Source organism: Eptatretus burgeri, chromosome 14 (genome assembly GCF_056783735.1).
Source record: "Eptatretus burgeri isolate ZD-2024b chromosome 14, Ebu_testis_v1, whole genome shotgun sequence".
In the NCBI taxonomy this organism is placed as follows: domain Eukaryota; kingdom Metazoa; phylum Chordata; class Myxini; order Myxiniformes; family Myxinidae; genus Eptatretus; species Eptatretus burgeri.
Genome location: NC_140974.1, coordinates 26,375,126 through 26,390,552, shown reverse-complemented (window position 1 = coordinate 26,390,552; position 15,427 = coordinate 26,375,126). Strand labels below are relative to the sequence as shown.

Here is a 15,427-nt window from a genome sequence, read left to right as displayed (position 1 = left end):
TTCATTTTTGTGATTTTATTGGTACATCAAAGCTTTCCCTGCAAGCACAATGTCTTTATGGAGGTGTGCATGACCATCAAATTGCTCTAATCACGTGTGCATTAACACCTGAATTGCCGTGGTGTCATCCACCCCACAATACACACTTTGTAAAAGGAAGCTCCAGAATTCAACTCCGGATTCCAGAGCAAGCAATTACCCTCTTGCTTCCAGGACACACCACGCCATTATACCCAATCATCATTGTCCGTTACAAAACAATAACGGTCACAATGATGTGGAACGCTTATTGTTCTCAATGCAAATGTTTTGGAGAAAAGACAAAGCACAACGTCTACAGGCCAGTTATGGTTGTTATCACGTTTGCCCGTAATCAATTGCATATCCTATATGGTGTGATCTGATCATGCAAAAGGATCTATAAAATCCAGAATGAAACATCCATCCATCCATTGGGACCACACTCTGTGCGGAGCGTTGGTGTTGCCTAAGTAGTCTCCTTGGCTCTTGGACATAGTCCTGGACGGGACGCCACTCCGACACAGGATACCAGCAAGCTGGCACTCATTTTGCTGACCTCAGAAGGATGACAGGCAGTCAACCCCACCTGGTATTAATTCAACAGCCAAGGGGGATTTGAACTCAGGATCCTTGGATCCCAAGCCCACCACCCGAACCATTAAGCCAACACCAGGCATAGAATGAAAGATAACTCCAATTAAGTAACTTGTGACGAGAGAGAGAGAGAGAGAGAGAGAGAGAGAGAGAGAGAGAGAGAGAGAGAGAGAGAGAGAGAGAGAGAGAGAGAGAGAGAGAGAGAGAGAGAGAGAGAGAGAGAGAGAGGAGACAGAGAGACAGAGACAAGCCGGTAGGCGACGAGGGATTCGCTAGGATCGAAGCGCTGGACACGATGATTTTCATTCTGACCGATCTACCGACGAAGATTCATTGCCAAGACGTATTGGTTCACATATAATTGTTCCTCTGCCTGGCAAGATTTTTCCTATTGTGTATTTTGCCAACTGGCACTCATAAAAAATGACGGTAAATAGACACCCTATTTTTGAAGGACTACCATTTGAAAAATAATCGGTTTGCTGGTTTGTGCTGTGGAGCCTCGCGTTGCAGGCAGACACACACACACACACACACACACACACACACACACACACACACACACACACACACACACACACACACACCCCGATAAACTTCTCTCAATGCTCTTGTTTGACCACACCTCCTCAGCCACACAATATTTTTCATAAGCCACGCCCATTTTACATAAGCCACGCCCACTTTCCTACACCACTCCCACTTACCTACGCCACTCCCACTTTTCATCAACCACGTCCACTTTCCCGAAGCTCCGCCCACTTTCTAAAGCCCCTCATAAAAATGACGGTGAATGGACACCCGATTTTTGAAGGACGACCATTTGAAAAATAAAACCTCAATCAAAAATCGGCTCGAGTAAAATTTTCTAAATATCTCGAAGTGTTTAATTCCGAAGTCTCGTTTCTCTACATTCAAAACTGAAGGACAAGTATTGAAAATACTGTACGCAGTTTTTCGGCCGCTGCACAGCAACGAAATTCAAACGTGCACATTCCCACCCCATATGGCACCTGTTGGCAAAGTTTCATCGAAATTGGTTCGCTGGTTCGTGCTGTGGAGCCTCGCATTGCAGACACACACACACGGAAAACCCGACAATAAGGGATATCTAGCATATATAGCGAATCCAACAGAGAGAGAGAGAGAGAGAGAGAGAGAGAGAGAGAGAGAGAGAGAGAGAGAGAGAGAGAGAGAGAGAGAGAGAGAGAGAGAGAGAGAGAGAGAGAGAGAGCGAGAGAGAGAGAGAGAGAGAGAGAGAGAGAGAGAGAGAGAGAGAGAGAGAGAGAGAGAGAGAGAGAGAGAGAGAGACAGAGACAGAGAGACAGAGAGACAGACAGAGACAGAGACAGAGACAGAGAAAACCTTAGAATACAAACCTGAAGGATTTCATTTCGAGTTTATTGCATTGTGAGTAAACACCATTTACATTAATAAGATAGTGGGTGTTTGGCAATTCAGGTGTTAAATGTACATTCTGGGAATTATAATCCCACAACGAAAGTTGGACGAGGCGATAGCAAGCACATTATGTCACATCCTATTCAGAATGCAGTCTAATGGTGCTTCAATTATAATGAAGCAACTCCCCAATCAATGCCTTCAGGGGGTTATCAATCAATAAACCGAATCATCAGAGCAGGAAAGATGGTGGGAACTCGATGGACACACAGCCTTTGAGAAATAATCAATAATTATGCCGAGGTTGAGGCCGATTATTCCCGATATGTGAAACGACCCGTGCCTACAGATAACAGATTTTTTTTGGAAGGTAGGCCACATTTTCCATCCAATCATCATGTAACTTTATGAGAACATTCTTCGTGGGTAGACGCTCCTATGTTGAAAGTTTTGTGTCGATTGTTCAAGCGGTTTCGGAGAAAACGAACTGTAAAAGCAAATAAAGGTGAAAAATTGAGATGGCTGTGGATGGCTGTGGACGCCTATTACTAGAATAATTGTATTGGCCCAGGACAGATGGCACAGAATCACAACGAACCTACAAGACAATCTTACCCTGACTAATCTGAAATAGACAAGGCTCGTCCCGTCCCTCTCTGAGCCATACGCCACACAATGATCCCTAACACATGTCCTTAATACATGGTTCAAAAGTCCTGTAAGCTACTCAAACACAAACAGTGCGAAGGCCTCATAACCATTGACTGCCATGTACCCCATAAACATAACAATGTGGACAGGTGTGGCTTAGATAGGTCAGGGCAGGTGGGATTTAAGAAAGTATGACATGTTTCTCAATGATTTTCCCCACACTTAATTGTTTAAAAAAAAGTTTTTTTAAAGCTTTTATAGCCTTAATTATGGTCAATGTCTTAAAATAATAATTATAATGGTGCTTCATTTTGTAAGTAATTCAATCACTCTGGCGATTAATCAACATCTCAGCCACATGGAGTTATTTTAAAACATCTCATACAGAATTACCAAAATAAAATAAGAGCTAAATACATAATTGAAAAGCGCAATTTGCCATCGCTTGGGATTTCCATTAATATACCCTTTGATAATAGTTGGCATAAACAATGAATATGAGTGAGTTTCAATCATCCTCTGAATCAGAACTACAGACTTAACAATTTCTAATAATAATAATTAATTAATAATAATCACAATCTATAAAACTGGCAAATTAGAAATCACGAGGAATCACAAAGAATTGCTAAACTACCATCCCCTCCCTGTCGGTGTGAGCTCCAGTATTCGTGAAATGAATCGCAAGGCAAAGGAACATCTTCCAGATTGTGTACGTTAAATCAGGATCGACGGCGGGACCTGACATGTGGAGACTGCTCTCCCGGAGGAGTTGCTATTTTCCTGCAGGAAAGTCATGCTCGGATTCTTGGAACTTGCCTGCATAATTTGGCAATGGCACCTGGCCAGTGTGAACAGAACTCCAGCGGTGATAAGTAGAGCCACCAATGAAGTCAGAGCACCTGGGAGGCAAGTCAGCACAGAAACATCACGTTATTCAATGTGGCATTAATATAATGTTCGTTAAAATAACAACACAAATGTACAACATTTATCAATAAATGGCGTTGTAACAAATCATAACTGCTTACAAATGATGCTAGTAGTAGGTTGATCTGATATCCGTGTAATTGCGGGTGGGTGAATGATGCGCCGTGGTGGCAAATCGGGCTGCATGACACGTCGGCTTATCCCAGTGTCTCTGCAGCGAGAGAGATCATAGGACCAGCTCTGCTTCGTCATGAAGCAACGGGTCCCACTCATGTCCTCACACGTATTGTCACATATTAAAAGAAGATGCTGTTTCAACTGCTGTGGCTGCAAACAAAACACAAGGACAAATAGGATGCGAGTCCTTACAATTGCAGTATCAATGCTCAATAAAAAAATACAACAAGCCAACATCAAAGACATTGCAGAAAATGGCATCATCGGCAGACCGACGTACATTAGAGCCATGTGGTTTACAAACGAGCAACTTCAATTTAAATTGTGAGGACTATTATTATCTTGGACAACACACAAAAAAAGAATAATTAAAAAAAAAAACAACCAACACAGCCTTTTGTTTAGCTTCATTCTCGACAGCGATTCCCCGAAGGGGCACATGGGACATTTTCCGATCCCAATACCAGCTGTTATTTCCCTTCTGTTCTAAGAAAGAATGAAATCTTACTAACCCATGAGTGGCAATCGTAAGAGGAAAGGGATGGGACAAGATGTGTGCCATAAATATTTTGAAAACGATTTTTCGTCTTCATTTGAACCAAGGCCCGTGTGCGTAGGGATCCAGGGATCGCGAGACATCACCCAAACATGGTGGAGACAGCCAATTGAAATGCAGATTTCTCCCTTACCCCTGCTCCAACAAGTATTTTCTCCTTATGTAGATTTCCCCAAATGATAGAAGAAAAACCACAAAAAAAGTTTTCCAAATTACCACAAAGGACGTAATCTGGTTCCTTTTCTCCAACGGCCTCATCTCAGATCACCAATTTGGATTCAGTCCAGGTCAGTCCACCTTGGACATGGTGCTCTTACTCTGCCACCAATGGATGAAGTCCCTCAATGTCAGACATGAGATCAGGATCGTCTTTCCAGATATATGTTGAGCTTTCGATACAGTCTGTCATCCCACCTTACTCTCCAAACTCTCTGCCAATGGCATCCAAGAGCAACTCCACCCTTTCATCTCCTCTCCATGTCAAGGCTGGAGTGCCCCAAAGCAGTGTTCTAGGATCCATCCTATTTCTGATCTTCATAAATTAACTACACGACTGTACTTCGGCGTCCACAATTCAACATAAAGTAGTTGCTTCATTATTTGAAGCAGATTTCAAGAGTGGACGGATTTCAATGTTTCTCGAAACCTGCAAGCTTGGATGAAGCAAGACTTGATGCACCTTCTGTCTGTGCCGCTCACGAGGAAATATTGAAAGCAGGAATGGGCGAAAATCCCGTACAAGCTCATGGAGAGGGAGCGATGCCGAGGCTGGAGGTTGGAATGATTACAAATATCCAATGCTACAGAAGACCATGAATTTACTAATCTCGGCATTCAATTAACTGTTGATTTGATGTGCTTTGCTGTGCTTTCCCGTCGCATTTTGCAATCCGTACATCGTTGGTTCCGTACAATGCTTCATGAGCCCATTTCCGCGAAGCAAGAAGCGAGGTTAAGCAATCGGTCGAGTACATCTATAAATGTACATACGTATGCGTCTGCATTTTGTGAAGAGCGTACATCGAAAACCGTTTACCGGAGGAAACTGAAACTTTACCGCATGTTACATGTCCATTTGATATTGTGCATATTGAGCATTCATTAAAAAATTTCAAACTATAATTTGTACACATTTACCCATAGATGGCAAGTGACCCGCATTTCACAGGTTTGACCCGTTTTAGTATCATTCAATACTTTTTTGGATGGAAAGTTCGATGAATTTTTGAAAATCACAATGCTTCGCTTCCATTCCACTCGCAAGGATTGAGACACAGATTGATGTAGACACAGACTGATAGACCTCGGATGTGTGCTTCAGTTACCAGGTTTCACATGGAGCATTCGCCAACTGGCTTAAGCACTCAAGCAAGCATTCCATTCGACACAGTCAAAGAATGTCTGGCTTGGCAAGCGATAGCAAGCTTATTGATAATGGAACACATCCCTGGAGGCATGTGTTTAGTTATCAAGCAGCCAGTGTTTCGTTGGAGTGCTTACTTGAGTGCTTAAGCCACTTGGCGGCAAGTGTTCTGCAAGCTGATTCGTAATGGAACACACACACACCCTCTGGAGCAACCTGCAACAAATACGCAATGTATCCCTCCAGTCAATTGGCTGTGACGTCACTCACCGAAGGTCACGTCACCATCCTCCAGGATTTCCACATGCAGTATCACTTCTGATCATGTTAAATAAATTAACAAACAAACAAACAAATAAATAAATAACTAGCTAACGAACTAACCCGGTTTTGATTCCTACTAACCCGTTTTTTGTCAACTCTAACTTGCCAAGTATGTTTACCTAAGGAAGTGTCGATCGATGCAATTACAAATTTGCCACCAGAAGAGTTGATTGGATTGCACTCACAGCCACCGAGAGCCATGATGGGCTCCAGGGCAATATTGTGACGGGACCCCTTCATCTGGACCCCTTCAAAAAAATTTGACAACCGATACGGAGGTTTCCGTATTTTCGTCATCAGAAACACATGCCGTGTTTAAGGGAAATTAGGGTGTTATTCACTTATTTCGACATACAGATTTGTTTAATATGCTTCATCAGGATGGGGTGTGGCCAACACTCCTGTGTTCATTTATGTCATTTCTACGATTGCAATAATGTAAATTGATCCCACAGTAGTTTATTTTACAATGAAGGGTGTCACTGTCCATGGCAATGGCGTGTCAGATCATCACCCGAAGTGGCTTGGAGGAATACACAAAATAAAGCAGAAAAAACCGGGTGTTTTATCATCACAAACAATCATTATATGAAACAAAAAATTGAAGGAATAATTACAGGCTCCTTTTAGGTCTGAGCCCTGGGGTAGTTACCCCACCTGTGCCCCTCACCTCTCAGTGACCCTGCTCCCACCAAGTCCTTCTCAAGACTGCATGGGGTAAGTATTCATGAATACCATCTAGTTGGTTCTGTATTTTCATTGGTTCAGTATTTTCATTGGTTCAGTATTATCAATGGTTCAGTATTTTCATTGGATCCGTATTTTCATTGGTTCCGTGTTTTCATTGGTTCCGTATTTTCAATGGTTCCGTATTTTCATTGGTTCTGTATATTCATTGGTTCAGTATTATCAATGGTTCAGTATTTTCATTGGATCCGTATTTTCATTGGTTCCATGTTTTCATTGTTTCCGTATTTTCATTGGTTCAGTATTTTCATTGGTTCAGTATTTTCATTGTTTCTGTATTTTCATTGGTTCAGTATTTTCATTGTTTCTGTATTTTCATTGGTTCCGTATTTTCAATGGCTCCGTATTTTCATTGGCTCCGTATTTTCAATGGTTCAGTATTTTCATTGTTTCCGTATTTTCATTGTTTCCGTATTTTCATTGTTTCCGTATTTTCAATGGCTCCGTATTTTCATTGGTTCCATATTTTCATTGGTTCCATATTTTCATTGGTTCCATATTTTCATTAGTTCCATATTTTCATTGGTTCCGTATTTTCATTGGTTCCATATTTTCATTGGTTCCGTATTTTCATTGGTTCCGTATTTTCATTGGTTCCGTATTTTCATTGTTTCCGTATTTTCATTGTTTCCGTATTTTCATTGGTTCCGTATTTTCAATGGTTCCGTATTTTCATTGGTTCTGTATATTCATTGGTTCAGTATTATCAATGGTTCAGTATTTTCATTGGATCCGTATTTTCATTGGTTCCATGTTTTCATTGTTTCCTTATTTTCATTAGTTCCGTGTTTTCATTGTTTCCGTGTTTTCATTGGTTCAGTATTTTCATTGGTTCAGTATTTTCATTGTTTCTGTATTTTCATTGGTTCCGTATTTTCAATGGCTCCGTATTTTCATTGGCTCCGTATTTTCAATGGTTCAGTATTTTCATTGTTTCCGTATTTTCATTGTTTCCGTATTTTCATTGTTTCCGTATTTTCATTGGTTCCGTATTTTCATTGGTTCTGTATTTTCAATGGCTCCATATTTTCATTGGTTCCATATTTTCATTGGTTCCATATTTTCATTGGTTCCATATTTTCATTGGTTCCGTATTTTCATTGGTTCCATGTTTTCATTGGTCCAGTATTTTTATTGGTTCGCCCTCCCGCCATCCCAGGCTTGCTGACTCGACAGTCTCATTTGTCAATTTAATGAGTAATTTGGTGCCTTTGGCTTTATGATTAACATGCATCGCCGAAAGCCATGCTGACCTGTGCGTCTCGAACGTGGAACTTATCAGTGAATTTTGTTTCGTTGCAGTGAATCTGCGTGGAAGAAAGGTCATTGTTGAATGAATGAAAGATGTGACATCCACTTCATCAGTGATCTTTTCGTTTAGCAAACCGTGGACATTTAGAGAGCGAGGGCAACCTCCAGCAACTGCTCAAGCTTCAAGCTGAAGATGATGATTTGAAGCAGTGGCTTGAACACTCAACAAAATTTACTTCCCATGAGTGCGTGGAAGAAGTGCAGACACCGTTCTCTCACGGAATTCAACGCAGTATCATAGTTGGTGCAGGAACTTGTGAACTTGTGCAGAACAAGTGGAAAATATAATCACATGTTTTCAGTGATGAGCGCAGAAACTAACTTCCCATCAAAAGCAAAGATAAAGCCACTTTACCCAACATAATGGCTGCGTCGACTGACTGCTGTATCTTCAGTCAACAATAACTGTGAGGCTGTTTTGAAAAGCCTGCATGAGATGGTTGAGTCAAGTAACTCAGCAAAAGTCATCAGCAAAAGCACAATCCCTCGATGTGAAATTCAGCTTAGGGGTGACATATCTGGGTCTACGAGTTGCGATGGATGTCACAGGATCTTTCCATGAGTTCAACAAAACTTTGCAGGCTGAAAAGCAAACCATATCAGGGATGCTCGACAATGTGAAAACTGTCAATAATGCACTTATGAGTCTGCAAACTGAAGAGGAATTTTCTTCAAGCGTTGCTCTTGTAAACCACAAAATTGAACTTCACAAGCTGGACCCCATGAAGTTGCTATGGTGCCTCTCCAAGTTACCATGCCAACAGTCCAAAGGAGCACTGCAGATGAGCATTCTTTGCAATTGTAGACACTACCCTTCAGCAGATGATGAGCTACTGAACACAGCATCAACTATTGTATTGACTGTATATCAGTATTTGGAAACAATGCTGTTAACTTCTGAAGTGTTTAACAATTGTCTCAGGATGTATCCTGAAACTCGACCGAGAAGCACTTCCAATCCAGTTGAAAATATTCCATCAGAATTTCCACCCTGAAACTGTTTGATGTTTGTGGAGCACTTACTTACCATGTCACCTGATATGAGGCATCTTTTCTACCAGGTGGAGAAACTTTACTGGCTACTGCGCGTTTGCCCTGTTACTTCCAATCGAGCAGACCACTCATTCAGTTGTCTGCGTCGGCTGAAAACCTGGCTCTGAAACACCGTGGGGCAACTGCGGTTAAATTCAGCGGCAATATGCCACGTACATAAAGATCGGCTAAATGAAGTAGACTTACAGGGGATAACAAGAATTCATCACCAGGACCTGCCGCAACACATTTGGGGGATTTTAACATGGAGTAAACACACTGCATACATCCAAGGGAAGGTGAACTTTACATATACATTGTATGTCATGTGCATTTTGTGTATCTTGTTTGTCACAGCAGTAACGACAACATCCGTCCATACACCCCTTGCACCGTTTTGTTCTTGCTTTTGGTGGCATTGGCTCTAAGATCTCATATGACAAGTCCTCGCAATGCCCGGTCCCCCTTCCCCCAAATCGTATAAATAAATGACCACCGCTGGGTCCGAGTATCTGGGGGGAACAGTGACTGGGGATGGTAGTTCGCAGACATAGGTGCAGAGGAGGATACAGGTAGGTGAAAATGCATGGATGAGGGTGGAGGGATTGATGGCAGACAGAAAAATATCAAGGAAATTGAAGGGCAAATTTCTGGTGTCTTGTGTAACGCCGGCCTACCTTTATGGTCTGGAGATGGTGGCATTGACAGAGAAACAACAACAGAGGCTGCAGGTCTGCGAGAAAAACTGGTTCAGGCAGACTGCGGGAGTGAAGAGGGTTGATAGAAAGAGATTGGATGAACCGCGAGAGGAGATTGGTGTGTGAGTAAGTTTGATGAAGAGATTGGTAAGAAGTGAGCAGGTCATGTGTTATGGATGGGGGAAGAGAGAACAGCAAAGTGGATAGCTTGAGGGAGCAAGGTTGGAGGAAAAGAGGTAGACCGCAGTTGCGATGGGAGGATTGTGTGAGAAGGGATATCCGTAAGGTAGGGGTGCTTGGAGAGTGGAGAGAGTTGACTGAGGACAGAGGGAAGTGGAAGAGTATCGTGTTCAAAGCAGGGCAGAAGCTTGGTACCATTCGGCATCACCCCTTACAAAAGGAAGAAAGGAAGAAGAATAAACCAAATTGCTCTGGTGCTGAGTTTTGGGTAAGAGGATGTACGTAGTTCAGTGTGCTGTATGTAGTTGTTTTTGTTATAGTTTTCCTTTTTAAACGTAATTGTTCAATTCCACAAATCATTTTCTGCCTTAAAATTTATCTGCCAATGCCATGACAAGGTCAATTATCGACTCCCTTGTTGACATTGTCTCACTTCGAATCTGCACACCTTTGCCGTAACTCACCGCATTGGCAAGGCTGTCGTTCCAGCAGCGGCATTGGCTAGGCCCGAGCCGCTCGCCGGCCAGCAGCACAAGGCGCCATGAAAGATCGATACAAGTGATCTGCTGCAGCACTGTCAAAGGATGTATCGGATTGTCACGGATGTCCAGCTCTTGTAGCTGTCTGAGCTTGTTCAATGCGGTCAAGACTTTAAGGTGGCAACCTGGTGAGGATTGAGAGATTAGAAAAGAAGAGGAACAACAGGTTTTAAAATGAACAGAGAAAACTAGAGGAGATTGGTGCATTGACTTGCTTCATCTGGTGATGTCTTGGAGTAATGCTAGACGTTGGGAGAAAATAAAATCCTTTTGGTCTTTAATCCAATATGAACACACAAAAGAAAAAGTGTAAAGTGGGGAAACACATAAGCAGTAGTTTCAGGATACAATGGAGGGATAGTTGGTGGATTTTCCAGAAAACAGGACCCTCGAATCATTTTGGGGAAAACCTGGAAAAAATTTCACTAACATAATTTGAGTGTGCTGATTCCATTTGTAATATGTGTCAATCTTCATTTACCTTTATCTTTAGATGTTAAAATTTTTAATTGAAAATAAGACCTAGTTGTAGGAATCAGACATGAAAGGTGTTACTAACTTATCCTTCCAATGAGAATAAATACAAACCAAACCATATTAATACAAAATCGATACTTCACAAAAACACAAAAAAGGCGGGAAGGGTAGAGAAAGCACAATAACCTGGAAAGGAATGGTGTCCAGGTGTCCAGTTTTCCGTCCTGGGAGTTTACTTATGCATCCATCTCGTCTACCCCCATGCATCCTTTCCTACCTATCATTCCTCCATCCATGCATAGTTTATCCAAGTCTCCCTCTTCAACTCCCCCCCCCCCCCACACTCACAAATCTCTCTCGACTGTACCTTTTGTTCTCATTTAGTTCATAGTACTAGCTTTTCCATGAGCCTTGATCTTGTGTACAAAATACGGGAGGAAGACCCTGAGGATGAGGTGGGTGGGGGAAGGGGGTGAGCAAGCTGTATACAGACACAAACTCAGTGGAGGGGAACACTGAGGAAGAAGCAGCTATGGGACAATAATAAAAGGAGGAGTGAGTCAGGAGGTGTGCATGGGGGTGGGGGGGTTGCTGATTCCTTGAAACACGAAAACAAGTGGACTTGGGGAGGGTGATAATGAGTGAAGAAGATCATAAGTGAACCAGAGATTGTGGTGAGCTATTGTCTTGAAGTCCTGGAGAGAAAAATGAGATTGAACACTTTAACCTGCATGTTCAACTTTTATAACACTTTATGAACACTTTAAATGAGCACGTTTAACTTTTATAACAAATTGTCACCAACATTTCACTCAAGCCGACTGGCAGGGTCTTCAAGCAGCCATCAACTCATCCTGGGAATTTTTTCAAAAAAAAAAAATATATATATATATCTCTATCTCTCTCTCTCTCTCTCATCCCATCTCGTCTTCAGTTGTTCTACCCTTCCTCACGCGCTTGGTACACTGAAACTTTTGGCAAGGCATTGTCCTGAAACAACTTGGTGTCACCTCATGGAAGGCAAATCTTACTGAAGGTAATCTCAGTTCCTTCCACAAAGTTCGAAACAAGTGTGTGTCTACCCTGAGGAGAGCCAGAAAACAACATCTTTCTCATCTCAAGGATGAACTCTCAAACCTATCTCCCTCCTTCAAATCCTGGTGGCGTCTAGTTAAGTCCGTTTCTGGTGTATGTTCACCCTCCATCCCCTCACTTCCCTCAAATGGCTGCACAGCTGACACTGCATGTGAAAAGGCTGAATGTCAAAACTCTGTATTTGCTTCCAAAATGTGTCCCAAACCCATCGCTTTCTGTACCCACCTTGCATAGTCGCACCAAGCTGTTCCTGGACTCTTTGTCCTTTTCTCCTGATAAGGTGGAGAGCTTGCTGTCAAACCCCGACTCAGATTCTGCAACCAGTAAAAAGGGCATCAGCCCTCATGGCCTGAAAACCTGCTCTGATGCTCTTGCTCACCCTCTCTCTGTTCTATTCATCCTCTCATTTACTCAAGGTCATCTGCAATCTGCTTGGAAATCAGCAAACTTTTCAGCTCTGCATGAAAAAGGTGCAAAAACTGATCCCTGCAACTACAGACCAATCAGCCTGCTCCAAATCATCAGCAAGATCAAGGAATTAATCATCGCTTCCAACATCAAATCCTTCCTCTTCTCCAATGGCCTGATTTCCCACCATCAATTTGGATATAGACCAGGTCACTCAACCCTGGACATGCTACTTCTGCTTTCGCAACAATACATGGAGATCCTCAATTCCAGACATGAAATCAAAGCCATCTCCCGAGACATATCGTGTGCTTTTGATATGGTCTGGCACCCTGCCATGCTCACCAAACTCTCTTCCTATGGTATCCAAGAACATCTCCACTCTTGGCTCACAGACTTCCTTCTCCTGTCACAGCCAACATGTGGCCCTAAATGGCGTTCTCCCTTCCCTTCTTCCTGTCCAGGCTGGAGATCCTCAAGGTAGCGTTCTGGGCCCTGTTCTTGTTCTGGTTTTCATCATTGAGCTCTCTGACTCTCTGGAAAATTCTCTTTTCTGATGACTTCACCCTCTGCCATCCCTCAGCTCAGCAAACAGCAGCCTCTTCATTCTCTGCAGATCTGGATAAAATCACAAGCTTGTCCAACACTTGGAACATGTCCTTCAATCCTGACAAATCTCACACTCTCAAGATATCTCTCTCAAAGAACCATCTGGACCCCCCCCCCCCCCCACATCTACTTTCTCAACAATTCACTTGAAGAAGTCCTTTAATTCAAGCTTTTGGCTCTCACTATCTGCCATAATCATTCCTGGGAAAGCCACATATCCAAGCTGGTCACCAAAGTCAGTCTCCAACTGGGCATCCTCCATCGTGCAAAGTCCTTCCTTGGCACATCTGAGCTTCTATCCACTTACAAAGCTTTCATCTGCAGTCTGATGGAATACGCCCCCACCCCCCACCCACTGAGGCGGTGCTCCTGCCTCACACCTTTCTCGACTTCAAGCTGTGGAAATCAAGGCTTTTAAGATCATTGGTATCTCCCGTGATGAAGCCGAGTTTTTGGATCTCTCACTCTCCTAGTGGAGGCAGATCGTTGCTTTTTGTCTTCCACTGGCTCCTCTCTGGCCTTGCCCCCCCCCCTGCTCTGTCTGTGATCTGTTCCCCCTATATTTTCCCAGAGCACTCAAGGTCCACCAAAAACCCCCTTCTGGTGAAACTACCAAAATCACGAATCACTGCTCACCTTCACTCTTTCATTCCTCTTTTTTCCCACCTCTGGAACAAACTCCTACACTCTCTTCAATCAAACTCCTCCCTCCAGGTCTTCAAAGCAGCTGTTCATCTCCATCTCATTTCTTTCCCCATCCAAAATCTTGAAGGGGTTTTGGTTCCGTTTTTGGAGCGACGAGAGGTCTCCTTCAGGGATCTCTGCTGACGTTCTCAACGTTAAGTTTCCGGTTGTTATTTGTCCCGTTTTAACCGTTTAATTTTCTCACCTACATGTTACTGTATGTTCCTAGTTCGGTTTTGTTTCAAAAATCGTGCTATTTTGTGAGTATTTTTGTCGACGTTCTTACCTGGTGTTTGAGGCCTAGGCCTAGGCTTGAGGCCTACCGGTTCCACTCGGTGTTCGATCGTTTTATTTATTTATTTATTTTTTTCTCCCCATTACCTTCAATTTCTATCCTCTCCATTACCTTCAATTTTCATCCTCCCCACTTTCCAAACATCCCCCATTCTCCCAACTAATCTCTTTCTTATCTCAAAAAAAAAAATAATAATAATAAAAAAATATATATACCCAAGAACAACAACAACACGCTCACCTTCTCCCGATTCTGCTTCTTCTTCTTCCTCTTAACTTCCTCCTCGTCTTCTTCCTCGATTTTTTTCTACACTTCCATGACCGAATCTGTTGAACTCTCTCATACATTAATATTAAAAACAAAAACTATCTTATAATGCTTCATCTTCCTCTCTCACACATGTGGTACTCTTTACTGTTTCACAATGCACTACTCTTCTGCTATTTTTACAGACTGCTCTCATTTCGACCTCTCCTTCATTCCTTGCCTAAAAAAATCCAACTATTACAGCGCTTCTTCTCTCCATGCTCTGAATTCGCCTTCATTGCATCCATCAAGAATTGTGTTAAATCGCATCTCTGACCTAAAACTTTTAAAAACCACAGTTTGCCATGGATGCTCGCTTTCCATCAACCATTCTTTTTTTCCAACTTCAGTGCCAACTCAGCCCCCTCACCCCTCACTCTCACTCTCAAAGCAACCATCCCACTCTTCTCCCTCCAAGCCTCCCTCTCACCTCTCTCAAAAATTCCCCCCTCACCTTTCTCCCACCTTTCATCCCCCTCACTCTTCCTTCTCTAAGTTGCCCCCCCTCTCATCCACCAAGCTGCCTCCCTCTACTGCCCTCTCACCTCCATCTCTTCACTCTACCTCCTCAAATCCTCAACTGCCTTCTTCCTTGTCTCTTGTCCCCCCTCTCCCCCAGCACCACAGAGCCTGTTCGGCCCCCTCCCCTCGCTATTCTGCAATACCCCACACTCTTTCAACAACCCTCCTTACCTCCCCCCCTCGTCCCTTGTCCTACCCTCCCCCTCCACCTCCTGCACCCAAAGCCTCCTCCCCTACCTCTTTATTAAAACTGTGAACCTCAAATATCCGGGGCCTTCGCTCAAGCCTTTCAGATCTTTCCATACAGGTTGCCACTGACAAACCAGACATTATCTGCCTAACAGAAACTTTCCTCCCCCAAGACGTGTCTGACTCCCAAGTATCTCTCCCTGGTTACTCCCTCTTACGGTATGACAGACCTGAGCCTCGTCCTGGTGGAGGTGTTGCTCTCTTCATCAAAGACTCTATTCCTCACTCTCCATGCACTGCTCTCACTCCCCCACACGC

At 43.1% G+C, this 15,427-nt stretch overlaps 1 protein-coding gene across 1 annotated transcript in view; it reads right to left on the bottom strand.

The window, feature by feature from the left end:
* Positions 1 to 15,427, bottom strand: part of LOC147012837 (uncharacterized) — a 39,440-nt gene continuing 24,013 nt past the window's right edge. Inside the window, exons 5-7 of the mRNA XM_085854107.1 lie at positions 10,450 to 10,649; positions 3,699 to 3,924; positions 1 to 3,569 (exon numbers count right to left, since the gene is read on the bottom strand). Coding sequence (XP_085710233.1) covers positions 3,385 to 3,569; positions 3,699 to 3,924; positions 10,450 to 10,649 — 611 coding nt within the window. The 3' untranslated portion in view covers positions 1 to 3,384. The remainder of the gene's footprint in view (positions 3,570 to 3,698; positions 3,925 to 10,449; positions 10,650 to 15,427) is intronic.